General features: G+C 41.0%; 1 protein-coding gene across 2 annotated transcripts in view; it reads right to left on the reverse strand.

Moving 5' to 3' along the window:
• APBA2 (amyloid beta precursor protein binding family A member 2) overlaps positions 1 to 16,680 on the reverse strand; it is a 655,935-nt gene that overhangs the window by 252,114 nt on the left and 387,141 nt on the right. For both annotated transcript variants that reach the window (XM_077472278.1, XM_077472277.1), the window contains exon 4: positions 5,426 to 5,506. In XM_077472278.1, coding sequence (XP_077328404.1) covers positions 5,426 to 5,506 — 81 coding nt within the window. The remainder of the gene's footprint in view (positions 1 to 5,425; positions 5,507 to 16,680) is intronic.

Raw genomic sequence — 16,680 nt, forward strand, 5'->3', positions numbered from 1 at the left:
AAAGTTTGAGATCCTGCTGTCAAATTTTTTCCATCTGAATTTCCGACAGAAAAAGTCTGATAAAGACCACATACGATCGGATTTTCCAACAATATAACCTGATCGGACCATTTCCGTCGGAATTTCCGACCGTGTGTACAAGGCATCCCAATACTTTTGACAATATATTTTATATCACATATTATAACATACAGTGTTAATAATCCAAGCATGCATTTATCTCAGAATGTTGGTTGATCATTTTTCTCAAGATGTCTGTTCTGTTAAGTTATTTTATTATAATTGCTGGTAACTTAATAACCCTAACCTAGGTAACCTTGATATTATACTAATTACACTAATACTATGAGACCAAACTTGTCAGTCTCCATATTTGTCACATTTTTATTGCTGTTTATGTCCCTGCTGGGTAGAATGACCACTGACACCAAAAAAAAACAAAGTGATGGGACCATTTATAGAGATTTCTCCTTACATCCTGTTGCATCTCTGGAACAGGAAGTGAGGGAAAATCTTAACTTCAGTAAAGCCTGGTGCAGACACCTCCACTGATGGGGCACATTCCATTTTAGTGAGCCTTTGTTTGACACATGCAGAGGAATTATGCCTTTGACATTGCACTCTTTTTTTTTAATGTTGTTATGTGATGACCCAAACCATTATCACTCCACTATCCAATGAGACAGTAAGGGCACATAACAAAGGTTTCCTTTTAGGGCCTCATGCACACTGGGCATCAAAAATGCCTATTTTAAGGGCATTTTAGCCTATGTGGCCATGCACATACACACACAGGCATTTACAGGTTTTAATGCCGTGTACACGCGGCCGGATTTTCGACAGCAAACGTCCGACGGAACAAATCCGTCGGACAATTCGATCGTGTGTGGGCTTCATCAGACTTTTGCTGTTAAAAAAAAATCAGATGGACTTTAGATTTAGAACATGTTTCAAATCTTTCCGACGGACTCGAGTCCAGTCGAAAAATCCATTCATCTGTATGCTAAGCCAACAGACGAAAACCGATGCTAGGGCAGCTATTGGCTATGAACTTCCTTATTCTAGTCCGGTCGTACGTCATCACAGTCGAATCCGTAGGGCTTTGGTGCGATTGTGTGTGGCCAAGTCTGTTCGTTCAGAAAGTCAGTCGGAAGTCCGCCGAAAGTCCGTCGGGAAGACTGTCGGACCTAGTCTGCTGGAAAGATCGGTCATGTGTACATGCCATTAGAGGCAGGAGTGTTTTGACGGAGAATAAAAAACAAAAAACAAACATCACTTGCGCATTCAGACTGAGGGGCATGTCGTGGCCGACCCAGCGCGGAGCTGGCCAGGCTGGGGAGACTACAAGGATAAGGGTATCCAGCCTGTCACCCAGCCGGCTGTTGATAGCAGATCACAGGATCTAAATCTTGCGCAAAAGGCAGAAAAAATCCACGGACCGATGGGCCCGCAGGGTTCTTAGGTCCTTCTCCATCACTAGGCAGAAAAAAAACTGAGGCTGCAGGATGCAGGCTGGGGGGTTGTTACCTAAGGGACCCCCCCCCCCCTTGGGAGGAACTAGAAAGTTCTGGTTTTGTTGTACATGTTAACATGTTCTGCCTAGTCCTCGCCTGACAGTGGTGTAACAACCAGATGGTCTAAGTAAAGGAGCTGTGTCAGTCAGTGAACGTAAGAGAAAAAACGCCAAACGCACCTAAGCGCAAGTGAATGTGTAAACAGGTCTAAACATGCTTAAGCACTAGACGCGTTTTGGTGCTTAAGTGTTTATTAATTTCAGTTGCCAGAATAAATTTATATTCTGACCAATTAAATTAATGAACGCCCAAGCAGCAGATGCACCTAAACGCGTTTGCAAAAGACGGCTTTAGGAATGTTTTTAACACTGCTTTTCTCTTGAGGAAAGGCGGGAGAAAAAGTGTTCAGAAGAGCTGGGCAATTGCCCAGTGATGATGAGGCCTAAAGAATTAAAATGGAGTGCAAGTTCACTTTAGAAAGGAGAATTTAAACTTTAAAATTTGGCTAATAAACTTGCATGCAAGGTGAGGGGTTTATCTTATTTTCCATGCTCAGTATGAAATCCAGACTGGCCTGAAACAATTTTGATTGTTTAGTTTGTGGTCCCATGCTGCACAGTGACTCACTCATATTGTAAAGACCAGCCAATAGCTTGCCACTTAGGCAACTTAAAGCGGAGTTCCACCCAAAAGTGGATGTTCTGATTTAAGGACGCCTCACCCCCTTACATGCCACATTTGGCATGTCGTTTTTTTTAGGGGGGGGTGGGAGTGGGTATCTAGTAGTTTTGACAGGTACCCAGCTCCCACTTCCGCTCGGGCCACCTACGCGACTCCAGCAGAAGTTCTCCTCTCTCCCTCCCTCTCTGCATTCTTCTGGGACACATCACAAGTCCTAGAAGGTTGCCTGGCCATTGAGGAGGAGCAGCGCAACTCACGCTAGCGCAGTGCGCACCTCGTTGTGAAGGTCAACGTGTCACAGCCAGGTACCTACACTTGTGATGCCGGCAGAGGTGGCCACATCGCTGGATCATGAGACAGGTGATTGTGTGTTTATTAACCTCCCTGGCGGTACGATTATTTCGGATTTTAGGTGCTAAAAGCGGTACCATTATTTTGCATGAAAATTTGGCGTTTTATATTGTAGTCCTGCAATTCTTAGGAATAACTCTCTTAAATCTGTCCAAACCAGAGTCTAGCAGACATCCCGGGTATAATAAAGTTTGAAAAATGAAATCATAAATTATAATATAATAAATAATTATAAATAATTGTACCAAATAATAATATAACAATAATAAAAATTATTCAATAATGTAATCAAATCAAAAACACTGAAATTTGCTTAGTTGCAGAATTGTCACTGTCATTACTTTTCAGTATTTGATGACGGATTTCCCCAAAAATCGATATCCCTCAATTCTGCGAGTGATTCCAATTTATTATCGCTGTTTTTTAGCTGGTCTAAAACCATTTTTGATGTAAAGGGACAGTTTTGGTTGCTATGGACAATCTCCAGTTTCCAGGCATAAAGAAAGTTTTTATTACATAAAACTGCATGCAGGACACTGGGCAGACCACTAGGGACAACGGGGATGTGAAATATTTACATACAGCAATGTAATCTGTAAGATTACATTATACTGTATGTTTACTGTTTGTTTCACTTTTTGAATTTGGCGCCGATCTCCGTCCCCGTGCGTTGCAACGCTCGCAGGGCACGGAGATCGGCGATGTGATGCATCGAACGAGACACGGCTCGCTCGTACAGCGGGGAGACAACGCTGGATCCGAGGGAGAAGGTAAGTAAACCTCCTCCTGGATCCAGCGATGCAGTCCCGAGTCTGGCTCGGGGATACCGCTTTTGGTATGAAAATTCCACCCCGAGCCAGACTCGGGAATACCGCCAGGGGGGTTAAAAGTCAGCAGATTCACTTTGGGGGTTATTTACTAAAGGAAAATCCACTTTGCACTGAAAGTACACTTGGAAGTAAAGTCGCTGTAGATCCAAGGGGGACATGCAAGGAAAATAAAAAAAACAGCATTTTAGCTTGCACATGATTGGATGATAAAATCAGCAGAGCTTCCCCTCATTTCAGATCTACCTCTCAGATTTAGAGTGACTGCACTTCCAAGTGCACTTGCAGTGCAAAGTGGCTTTTCTTTTAGTAAATAACCCCCATTGTGCTATATGTTGTTATGGCTAAGATCATTTGGATTATCACTTTACTTTCTTTTACAAGGTCATACCATTGCTGATTCAATTATTTTGATTTTTATCTTGAATGGGCATCTAAATTTATTTTACTTGTCACTAAACGTAACTGCTCTTCGGTACAGACATAATTACTTCCCAGTCGCTTTAATATTTAAACTGAGAACGCGAGGTAATCTACTGAATACTGTAGATAAGCTGAACTGGCCATAAAATTAACAGCTCTGCCTTTACTCCCTTCATACGACTTCCCACAAGACCTTTCCTCAAAAAGAGAATGTGAATCCATTTCTGAAGCAAGGCAGTTAAATAATTTTATTGCTTGCTTTAAAAAACAAAAAAAAGGCAATAAATACAAATTAAATGAATGGAATTTGAAGGGTCTTAAACAAAGGAAGTACAACAAGAACATTTTCAAAAGTAGTAAAATATATTGTAAAGTCTATTTTTTTCTTTAAAATAACAAACATGTTATACAGGCATACCCCACTTTAAAGTACACAATGGGGTTCATTTACTAAAACTGGAAAGTGCAAAATCAGGCTCACTTCTGCATAGAAACCAATGAGCTTCTAACCCCAGCTTGTTAAATTAAGCTTTGGTAATAAAACCTGGAAGCGCATTGGTTTCTATGCAGTAGTGAGCCTGATTTTGCACTTTACAGCTTTAGTAAACAAACCCTATTGTGTACTTAAAAGTGGGGTATGCCTGTACTTACCTGCTCTGTGCAGTGGTTTTGCACTGGGCATCCCAGATCCTCCTCTTCTTGGGTCCCTGGGTGAAGCTCATGGCCCCTCCCTCCTTGCTTGCTTTGTGGGCACCTGAGCCGAGCTGCAGCTCCGTGTATCCATTAAGACACAGAGCGGTGGTCTGGCACCGCCCTATCCCTCTCTTGATTGGCTGAGTTTGATTGACAGCAGCGGTAGCAAATGGCACTGCTGCTGTGTCTCAGCCAATCATGAGAGAGATTCCCGGAACGGCCAAGGCACTCATGGACATCGCTGGATAGAGGTGGGCTCGGGCAATTATTAGGGTGGCATAGAGGGGCATGGGGGGCTGCTGCACACAGAAGGTTTTGTATCTTAATGCATAGAATGCATCAAGATAAAAACAAAAACTTCTGCCTTTACAACCACTTTAAACTGTATCTGAGCAAACTAGCATTTCTAACCCAGTCCAACTTGATTCATGTAGCAGTTGCTTCCCTGGAATCCATCTGCCCTTAGCTAAGGCAAGGAGGTCAGAGGGTGTGCTTAGCTGAGAAAACCCTTTCTCCAGCGATGCCTTCCTCCAGATGAAAGAAAAAAGCCCATAAAGACTCCTGGGATGTATGACATCGTTTTGGCCTAGGCCAGAAACCAGGAAGCAAATGAAGAATTATAAAAAAAAAAGGTAAATATCATATACCTTCCTATATACATATACAAATGCTAGAAGCATAAGGATTAAACATAGTTCATGCTAACTGAATCCATAGAATGCATTAAAATAAAAAACATTCTGACTTTACAACCTCTTTAATGCAACAGTTATTGACACTGCAAATGTAAAATGAAGCAGATGTCTTTTGTGAATAATCATCAACCTTTGAAAGAAAATTTCCTGTAGAGATTCATAATGGATCATGAACATCGTAATCTCTAAGAAAGCAGTAGAAAGCGGTGGCTTTGTACTAGACAAATACAGCACTGCTTACCTCTTGCACATTGTTGTTATCAATTGGGCCATTAAGGTCAGAACGCTGCTGTTTTCTGGGCTGCTCTGCACTGTTACACACCTAGATATAAAAAGACTCTTTGTTACACATGTTTCTCAAAAAATATATATATATATATCAGGACTAAATTTATTAGTTACCAACAAGTATTGATTTTTATAAAAAAAGGGTTTCTGGCGTCCTCAGTCTTAGCACAAAACTCAAAAACAAGGAGCTAAGCCTTTGCTTATAAGTATGTAGGTTAGTCATACAAATAATTTTTTTTTGCCCCTTTTAGCCACCTGTACATCCATAACCACTGGTATATACTGTAGCACAGGTATAGTCAAAATTTTACAGTGCGAATATTACCAATTTGAATTCCCTCCAGCCTGAGGGAGGTGAAGTCTTCGACAATCAAGATGTAATATCCCATTCCAATTGTGTTTAGCTGGTTAGTGGGCATGGAGGTGGAGGGAGGGCGTGGGCTGTCATTTACCACTGTGTATATGCCCACATGTGTGACTCTATAGTCACATGGGCTGCTCTGATGTGGTAAGGTAGAAATACTCAGGGTAGACTATACACTGAAAACTGAGCATGTGCATTAGCTGTCAACACTGCTCTGCAAAATCTCCAACTGCAGTGGGGACATGAAAATGAGAGAGGGACAGAGAACAGCAGGATCAAGCAGTTCTTTTTGCAGAATACAGAAAACGAATCCCTTATGCCTCGTTTCCAGTGAGCGCATCGGTTAGGGTTGGTTTGGTGCGGTACGCTATTTTGAGTGTTTCCATTATGAAAGTGGTCCCTACAACTGAACCATACCGCACTATTCATGGTCCTGCTTCAGATGTGGGACCAAAGAAAATGGTATGGTATGGTTAGGGCAGAGCTACTGGCATCACACAATACATTCCACTGTTTGGCAGACAGAAAAAACGTCAATGCTCACCTCAAAGGCATTTTTTCTAAACCCCATATAGCCCTTGGCGGTCCAACTTGCAGTGGAAATGCTCATCTGAATAGGCCGGACCATTCTAACCCTTCCAAACTGTACCGACCTGAACGGTTCCGCTCAGTGGAAACGAGGCAATAGTGTCCGAGTGAGTATGAACAGCATGTAATACAGCATTTATTGATAGTTTTTAATGATGTGGGTTTAATGAGTAATTCAACCTACTCCCACCCCCATTTTAAGCCCTTTTCTAATTACCCTGTAATGATTGGGTCTCAGGGATGGCTTCGGGGAGAGGAGTGACAGTGGACAACCAATGCCCCATAGTAGGTCTATGGGTGATGACACTGCCCAGGCTCCGCAGCCATTGTCGCTTCCTCTCCTCTACACTGAAGCTGGCCGGTGGGGAGATCACTTGACTAGACGGGAGGGCCATTATTTTAGGTAAGTATATATGTATACACATCTTTACCCTACAAGGTACTGAATACAGAGTTAGAATGGGGATGGTAGTAGATTTAAAGGGGTTGTAAAGCTTTGTTTTTTATTTTATAAATATAAATATATATTTTCTAGTGCATTGTTGGTTCACTTACCCTTTTCATTCGATTTCCCTTCTAAATGTTTTTTTTCTTTGTCGGAATTTCTCACTTCCTGTTTCTCCTCAGTAAACTTCACACCCTCATCTGAGCGGTGTTTAGTCAGCCAGAACAGCTTACTGAGGAGGAACAGGAAGTGAGAAATTCAGACAAAGAAAACAAAGGAAAAAAAAACATTTAGAAGGGAAATGGAAGGAAAAGGTAAGTGAACCAACAATGCGCTAGCTTAAAGGAACCTATTTAGAAAATAAAAAACAAACCTTTACAACCTCTTTAAGCTTAGCTAGCTTTTGATCTGTCTTCGACTTTAAAGGCTAGGGACGGAGGCAAATCAAGACAACAGTTACAGGTAACAATTCTTCTATGCGCTGTCATGATATTAGTGCAACTCCTACTTTACATTGCTGCCCTTCCCTGTAACCATCAAAATGTGATCTCTCTACATCAGTGTTTCTTAACCTATTTTCAGTCAAGGCACCATTTAAAATTAAAGACAATCTCAAGGCATCCCATTCTAAAATGTAAAAAATCTATCCCAATGGTTTTGCATAATACAGCAACATCCACACATGTAGCACACCCAACCTTAGAGGTGTGTTTTTCTTCCAAAGCAAATACACTTTTGCACACTGGTACTGACTAGTATTCCAATGTTTCTCTTCTCCCTCAATTTATTTCCATCAGTCAGCTAATGTGGCCCCAGTGCCAAGGGAGAGGGGCAGAGGAGGGTCAAACAAGGATGCTGTGGAGGCATCAGACATCCTCCTTATAAACTGATGACATCATTGGTTGTTAGAATGCCAGTGTCTAGAAAGTGGTAATGGTGCATAATGAAAACCTGTGGATTTGTGTAACTAAAAGGCAGGCTTGATCCAACTGCTGGCTTGTATAACATTTTTGATACATTTTTAGGCATTTTGACAAGGCACCCCTGAAGAAGTCTCAAGGCACCCCAGGGTGCCTGAGCACCCTGGTTGAAAAAGGCTGCTCTACATACTACAAAAGTGTATTTTTCATTTATTACAGGTACTTATAGAGTGCTGTCATTTTATGCAGTGCTTTACATATATATAGTACATTCACATCAGTTCCCTGCCCTCATGGAGGTTACAATCTAAGGTCCCTATCTCACATTCATACATATACATACTAGGGCCAATTTAGTCAGGAGCAAATTACCTACAATCATGCCTTTGGAGTGTGGGAAGAAAACTCACGCAGGCACAGAGAGAACATGCAAACTCCAGGCAGGTAGCACCATGGTTGGGATTTGAACCTACAACCCTAGTGCTGCCAGGAGGGAGTGCTAACCACTTAGCCACTGTGCAGAATAAGGAGCAATGGTGCAGCTGTTCATGGTAATCAGCTTCTAACTTCAGCTTGTTCAATTAAGCTTTGGCAATAAAATCTGGAAGGTGATTGGTTTCTATGCAGAGTTGCGCCAGATTTCACACTCTCCAGCTTTAGTAAATAACCCCCCATACATTATGTAGAATGAAGCACTACATAATAGTCTTACAAATAACACACACACTGACAAATAGAAATAATGCAGTAACTTGCTACTTTGTTATTCATCAGAATATAAAAATAGTATAGAAGGTTCAATATATTTTAATATGTTTCACCAGACAACATACAGTATCTATTAGTAAGTTATTGGATTTCTATCTAAAATTGTATTTGTGAGAGACACAAAATATGGCTTCACATTTAAGATAATTACATTCTCCATACTCCTTGTCCAAAACAATTATGTTAATTTACTGCCACACACCTGTCATTAGCTGCCCAGACCAATTAACGTATCTGGTTGACTTGCTAATTCATGGTGAGAATGATAAGCAGACCCATTGCTTTTGTTCTGCACATGTCAGCAATTTCAGTACCATACAAGAAAAATCACAACAGCTTTCTAATTATATAGTTATCTAAAATTAGCTACAACTTAGTGACCAGTAACAGAAATAATAAAGGAATATGAGTACTAGGTAGATTTTTCTATGCATGGGTAGAAGTAATTGCACCCTGCACAATGCTGTGTTTCTTGAATCATAATTTTCAGTATCATAGACCAGTGTTTCTCAACTCCAGTCCTCAAGGCGCCCCAACGGGTCATGTTTTCAGGATTTCCCTTGGATGAAATGGCTGAGGTAATTACTAAGGCAGGCAAACTGATCAAATCACCTGTGCAAAATAATGGAGAGACTGGAAACATGACCTGTTGGGATGCCTTAAGTACTGGAGTTGAGAAACACTGTCATAGATCAGTGGTCATCAACCCTGTCCTCAGGGCCCACCAACAGGCCAGGTTTGCAAGATAAGTGAAATACATCACAGGTGATATCATTTGCTGCTCAGTGATTGCAGTATTCTAGTCTGCATCTCCCCAAGGTAATACATAAAACCTGGCCTGTTAGTGGGCCCTGAGGACAAGGTTGGTGACCACTGTCATAGACAACAAAGACTGGACCGATGCCTAAACTTTCTTTTTTGAAGATGTAGAGATAAAGGATGAGTTCAGCAAAGTATGACGCCCTGGCAAGTATATTCTTCCATATCTGTGCATGCTTGCTGCCAACATTCAGAGCTTGTGTTCACCAAAATGAAAATCAACATGCATTTTAGATGCATTTTAGATGTGCTGTGTTCCAGCAAGTGTTTTAGAGACCTGATTTAACATGCAAGACTAAATGCCCAAACACCCAAAATTCAGCATGAAGAACATTCATCCAATGCACAGAAGTGCGATGCACTGGCAGGAACGAGTCCTACACAGGCACAAAATGTGCTGCGGTCAGAACCATAGTCTGTATATATTTTTGACCAATCTGTATGTTGTGTTGTAGACCTACGAATACAGCTGCGCACAACTCCCTAATCTGGAGTTGCATTCAGTTGAATAAAAAAAAACAGCAAAAATCTACATTCCTGGTTCTGGACTGTATTTAAAGTGGTTGTAAACCCTTACAGACAGGGGCTGACAACTCATGGGGCCCTGGGCAATAGGAGATTATGGGGCCCCCGGGTAATAGGAGACGATTATGGGGCTCCCGGGCAATAGGAGATTATGGGTCCCCCAGGCAATAGATTATGGGGCCACACAGTATACACACACAGACACACACACACAATATACACACACAGTTTACACACACAGAATACAAATACACACACTGAAAAGGTACTGGAGAGGCGGGGCAGTTATATTGGGATTTTTTTTAAACACAGATTTTTACATAGTGTCCTTGAGTTTATTGAGGCTGGCAACCCTGATGGGGCCCCTTGGTGGCATGGGGCCCTCGGACAGTGCCCGAATGGTCAGTCCACCCCTGCTTACAGACCACTTTTTGCTACAGGTAAACCTATAATAAGGCTTACCTGCAGCTACCCACAATATCTCCTAAACTTGCACGGTTTAGGAGATATCCCTGTATTTGCATGTGTTGACGTCATCGGCACATGCGCACTGAAGCAAACTGAATCAACGGCATGTATGCACTGTTGCTTCAGTTAGACTGTGCCGTGGCTCCAGCCAATCACAGCGCCGGAGCCGCGATACCCAGAAGTAACCCATGGGAGTGATATTGCTGGCCAGTGCTGTGTACAGGCACCGTAGCGAGGGCTTCCATCTGAGGTGAGTATTGCATAATGAGCTAGAATGCTATGCATACTAGCTCATTATGCCTTTGTCTTGCAGGTGTTAGTTTTTTTTTCACATTGGGTTTACAATCACTTTAACGCTGTATGCATGTGAACATTTGTGGACAGATGTACAGAAGCCACTGAATGAAAAACCTCACCATAGCAGGTAAAAGACAACATGAAAAATAAATCTAGTAACTAAAAACTAAAAGTCCATAGTCCATTAGGGGTGATCCATGGGGATGAAATCCCAGACACTAAAGTTTTACTAAACTCACAACAGTAAAATCAGTCTGTATATGCAGTAAAGCATGCTTGTTATACTCACTATGGATCCTAAAGGGTTAACCTTCTGCATTGTGTAAAAAAGCTGTTTGATCCTGTATGCACAGATCTTCCCCTTCTTGCATTGCCCCCAAAACACATCCAGATAAGAGAGTTACTGGAGTCAGGCTGCACATGCTCAGTTTGGTGTGTAATGCTAGAGAGCTTTTTTTTTTACTTGGGAGTGTGCATGTGATCAGCACAGCGCTAATCAGCACTGTCCAGACAGAGGGTCAGGGGTCCTGCATCCTGATAGGACAGCCAGTGCATTATGAAAACTCCTTCTACAAACCGGGAAGGGGAGACCCTCACCATGCCAACATCCAAAATATAAATATAAGGATGGAACAAGTCAAAAAATTGGTGGACTTTGTGCACATAATGACAGGGAGAATCAATAAAAAGGTATACATTTTAAACACGCATAATTAAAAAAAAACATATAAACAACATACAAAAAACACCCTGTATTGCCAGTTACCCAATAATGCAGTTACAGAGGGCTGAATCTAAGGTAGAAAGATTGATCGGGTAATATATCAAAGTAAGAAAAAGGTTTCTGATCCAGTAATGCCTCAAAAAACTTGCTAGTCAATGTGTTTCACTAAAATATTAGCTTCCTCAGGACAGATACTGGGTAGATGCTGGTGAACTTGTGGCTCAGTGTTGTTGGAGAACCTCACAAAACTAACAGACAAAATTTCATATTTATGTGTGTGGTAGTGAAATACACACATATCATGATTCCCACTATGTTTCCAACACAGTATCTGAAATTAGAGGAAGTCATTAAATGGGTAAAACACACAGAGAGGAAAACTGTACACACTGGTGCAGTGTCGAAGGGGGCACAATTTTTCCTCTGCCTATGCGGCAACACTGGTCTGAGCCCTAACAAAAGGTTTCCCCCTGTGGGATAAGTGCAATATTTACATATTCAGACATGCCATTGGTCTCTATACTTGAGGGGATATTTTACCCACCCATTTAATACATTGGTCCTGTACCTATGGGCAATTTTTTGGTACTATTGACTGTTATACATCAGTGGTACATACCAAAGACCACATGATATATGTGTATTTCACTACCACACACATACATATGAAATTTGAAATTTTGTCTTTCCGGTTGTCTGTTGTCTGAGTTTTGTGAGGTTCTCCTATACCCTGAGCCACAAGGTCACCAACACCTACTCAGTATCTGTCCTGAAGAAGCTAATATTTTAGTGAAACGTGTCTACAAGCAAGTTTTTGGAGGCATTACTGGATCAGAAACCTTTTTCCTAACTTTGATCTTTTACCAAAAAAATCTTTGTACCTTAGATACAGCCCTCTATAACTGTAGTATTGGGTAACTGGTAACTGTGTCCATACAGGGTGTTGTTTGTATGTTGTTTATATGTTTTTTAATTATGCTGTAATTAAATGTATACCTTTTTATTGATTCTCCCTCTCATTATGTGCCCACGAAGTCCTCCTTCTACAAGCCTTAACCAGGCACTGATAGAATTCACAAGACTGCTATAAACTGCTGATGAGAAAAGGTATTTAGCAGTTTATATTTACTAAAAAAAATGCATTTCCATGTTCTGTGTACTACGGGAGACCAGATGAATAGTGTATGCAGGGTCCTGGGTTTAGTAACACTTTAAAGTGATTGTAAACATTCACTTTGTAAAACAACCCATTCAGTTTAAAATAGGAATGAAAGGCAAAATATTTGTGTATAGACATAAAAAAACAGCATTAGAAATAACTTTTTTTCCTTTTTTTATAATTGATCACATTCCCTCTGTTCTCAGCTGCACAAGAGCTGGGAGAGGAGAAGCAGCAGATCACTGAGATTCCCAGCGAATGGCTGTGCAGCAGGGGGTGTCAGGACAAGTCTGATCATTGGGGAGAGCAGGCTGAGTTCTCAGCATAGAGGAACTGACCAGGGTGTGCTCTCCTGCTTAGTGTGGTTGGTTTTAATAGGAAAGCAAGGGGACACCAGGGATTTTACATAAAGGCAGTAATACAAAAAGAACAGGATACTTTCTCATACAAGTACATGGTACAGCAGGCACATATCGAGAATATGAAGTGTTGTGGTAACAAACGCTTTAAGGTAAACTCTCCAATGAGAAGAAGCAGGCTATGTACATTGTAGCAGAAAAGAGGAAAGAAAGAGCGCCTCTAAGTGAAGCTTGTAGATAAAATGTGTTAGACAAAAATAGCAAGCCACAAATGGCCACCCGCATTTGGTCGGTGTATAAGGCTTGTATGGAATCAAAGATGCTGGGATGTCATTGCCTTTGTTCGGATGTGGAGGCGCCAGATTTCACTGCCACAGAGATGGAAACACATGCCCCGTTTGCATAGCGGAGCAGCCTGGAGCTGTGGTGCAGGCATGCTGCATTTTATCACAGTGCACAGGAAGGCAACACATGTCACCATACATCAGTGCACCACACCATTCTCCTGTATGGTGACATGAATGACATGTCATTGTGTGCACTTCACATAAAGGTTACAAAAAAAGAGAGATAAGGTTAAACATGCATCACTCCACCCCTTACTACTGACTCAGTGTAGCTGGAACAGACAGCTCTCCACACACTAAACTGCTCCAGGTTAGTGTGCCTGCAGCGTAAACAAGCCCAGATTCTTCTTCGTATTTACAACCCCCCTTCCCAAAAAGTTGGGGAAAATCCTACATAAAAACAGAATGCAATGATCTACAAATCTCAATCACAAAATAATATAGATACACATATTAAACTGAGAAAATTTACCATTTTAAGAAAAAAGTAAGGTCATTTTGAAACTAATATCAGCAACACATCTCAAAAAAGTTGGGATAAGACAGTAAAAAAACTTTTAAAGTAAGGCGTACTAACAAGGAAGAGCTGCAAGAACATTTTGTAACTAATTAGGTTAATTGCCAACAGGTCAGTAAAATGATTGGGTATAAAAAGAGCATCTAAAGATGGGCAGAGGTTCACCAATCTGTGAAAAACTAGGTCTAACAATTGTCAAACAATTTCAGAGAATGTTTTTTCTAATAAGGCTTGTATAAGCATGATTGAGAAATGCTCAAATTTCACAGCAGAGGCAGTGGGTTTTTCTATTGCAATAGATTTTGACAGCCTGCCAGCCCACTAATGAATTGATACCGAAACCTGACTTTAGAGCTTTTCTTGTGATCTTTGGGGATGTTTTAGAATGAATTACCTCACATTACAAGCAGCTAGGAAGGTTAGGGATAGCTTGATTAAAGAGTATGCCTGGGCAAGGGAAAAAAATAAAATTCAGTGGATCTAATGCCCTGCACACACGGTCGGACTTTCCGACTGAAAATGTGCGATCAGACTGTGTTGTCGGAAATTCCAATCGTGTGTGGGCTCCATCAGAATTTTTCCGTTGGAATTTCCGACACACAAAGTTTGAGATCTTGTTCTAAAATTTTCCGTCAACAAAATCAGATTGTTTAAATTCCGATCGTGTGTAGACAATTCGGACGTACAAAGTGCCACACATGCTCAGAATAAATTCCTCTTTATAGTCCCGTTGTACATGTTTTACGTTACCTCGTTCTGAACGATCGGATTTTCTGACAACTTTGTGCGACCATGTGTATGCAAGACAAGTTTGGGCCAAAATCCATCAGAGTGTTCATTCACTTTAACAAATCAAACACCAAATTATCTTCTTCTTTAACAAATTATCTTTTTTGAGTTGGATGATCCATGGAAAACATCTCCCTGTGTGGCTGATATCTGCTCTCAATAATTATGAGAGAGAAAGTAATTGCACTAAGCCGTTGAGAGAAGTAGCTAATATTCTGATGGTTCAAGAAAGGTTGACTGCTCTCCCAGGTATGAAGCAGTGATAATTACTTTATTGAAGATAAAAATCCATTAAGGTGCATCATGAAGACATCATGAGATCTCTATGCAGGCATGGCAACATTAACGCGTTTCACAAATCAAGGTTCGCTTAGTCAAAATCTATAATGCAGATTATGACTAAGCGAACCTTGATTCGTGAAACGTGTTAATTTTGCCATGACTGCATAGAGGTCTCATGATGTCTTATAAAGGAACTTGATGGATTTTTATCTTCAAGAAGGTAATTATCACTGCTTCATACCTGGCAGTGCGGTCAACCTTTCTTGAACCTTAGGCTCTTATTCAGGCTGTGGACTGGACCTGTAACACAAAGCTGAAGGGAGCAATCATTTCCACCTGGAGAGGCACAGCTCTGTCTTTGTATCAGTTAGCTAATATTCTGCATATATCTTTATATATTTGGAGCAATAACAGAAAGATACAAGATCCAACTTGTAAAAATATTAGTCATAGCAAACATTACTTTTTACCAGTCTGCGGTTTACATCGTCTCCTACTGAAGTCTTCTTAATGCTGACCACACATGTCCGGAGAGGCCTCCTAAATATGTGTAAGCTATATTCTGGCACTGCAGATGTTTGAGATGACTCTATACCAGTCTATATGGGCTCACTGGGGTAGGGGGGTTTTCTGTATAATAGTTTGTGAGGGCTACGTTTTTAATAAACGCCAAATTAAATTCTGCATTAACAACTCAAAATGTGCCATCAATAGGTGAAAGAAGATCGTTATTATGAGTTTCAGATTTGCAGAGTCCTGCAAATTTATTTGCAAATTTATGTGCAAATTTTTTTTAACCATAAGGAATTGCATGGCATTTGAACGTGGCCAGCAGGCTTAGAACGGCCAATAAAGTTTTTATTTGTGGGGGATCAGAGCAGAAACAGTGTCATGCCCTATACACACGGTTGGATTTTTGCATTTTGTTCAGTTTGTTGTTGTGATCTTGTGTTGTCTTTGTTAAAGTGGATGTAAACCCAATGTCATCCCCTCTAAACTACTGCCATAGGGGTTATCTATAAGGATATATATGCCTCCTGTATGTATCTTTAGCTGTCAAATGTCTCCCAGTCTATCTGTTATGAGACCTGAAAAACTGCAGATTCTGTGAGTGGGTCTGTTGTCTGGAGCTCGGTGGGTGGAGTCGTGATGTTAGTAGACTCCCTGCCCACCTCTACACTCCCCTTGTCAATATGCATTTTCTCCTGTGTATTTCTTACACTGAACTTCTGCTATGATCTTTAACATCCAGTGAAAAGGCAGGAAAGTAACCACATGACTTCAACATGCCCAATCATACTGAGGTATGGAACATCCAATCCTGGCAGAGCAGCAGAAGAAAGGAGTGGGAGGGAATTAAAAAATAATGCATGTCTCTTAGGCTAGTGCACGAGATATGTAAATCATCACAGCAAGGGGGAAGATTTGACAAAGTTTTCTCTGTTTGTCAAGATTTATCTCACTGAACAATAAAAGAGGATTGCTCAGAGCTGGATTAACTCTTTGTGGCAAGACTGGTCTCAAATGATAGGAAATCTTATACTCTACATTATGACATAAAAAAAAAAAAATTGGGTTTACATCCCCTTTAGGTGTGTCTGTGTCGCAACAATTTTCCAATTTCCCCTTGGGATTAATAACGTATTCTGATCTGATCTGATCTGCAGTCTCTCAATTCTTCAAGGAAGACAGCTGCCACCTTGTGTCTTTACATTTTGGCCAATTCTCCCTCATAAAAACTGTCCTGTGATTGGCCGGTTTTTACACTGCTGTATCATCTACAGTTACTAAATTGTTAATGAAAGTTTGCCATAGATTTGCATCAGAAAAAACAAGG

This window comes from Lithobates pipiens, unplaced genomic scaffold (genome assembly GCF_037356315.1).
Source record: "Lithobates pipiens isolate NorthernLeopardFrog02 unplaced genomic scaffold, aLitPip1_a1.2 Scaffold_8, whole genome shotgun sequence".
Taxonomy (NCBI): Eukaryota; Metazoa; Chordata; class Amphibia; order Anura; family Ranidae; genus Lithobates; species Lithobates pipiens.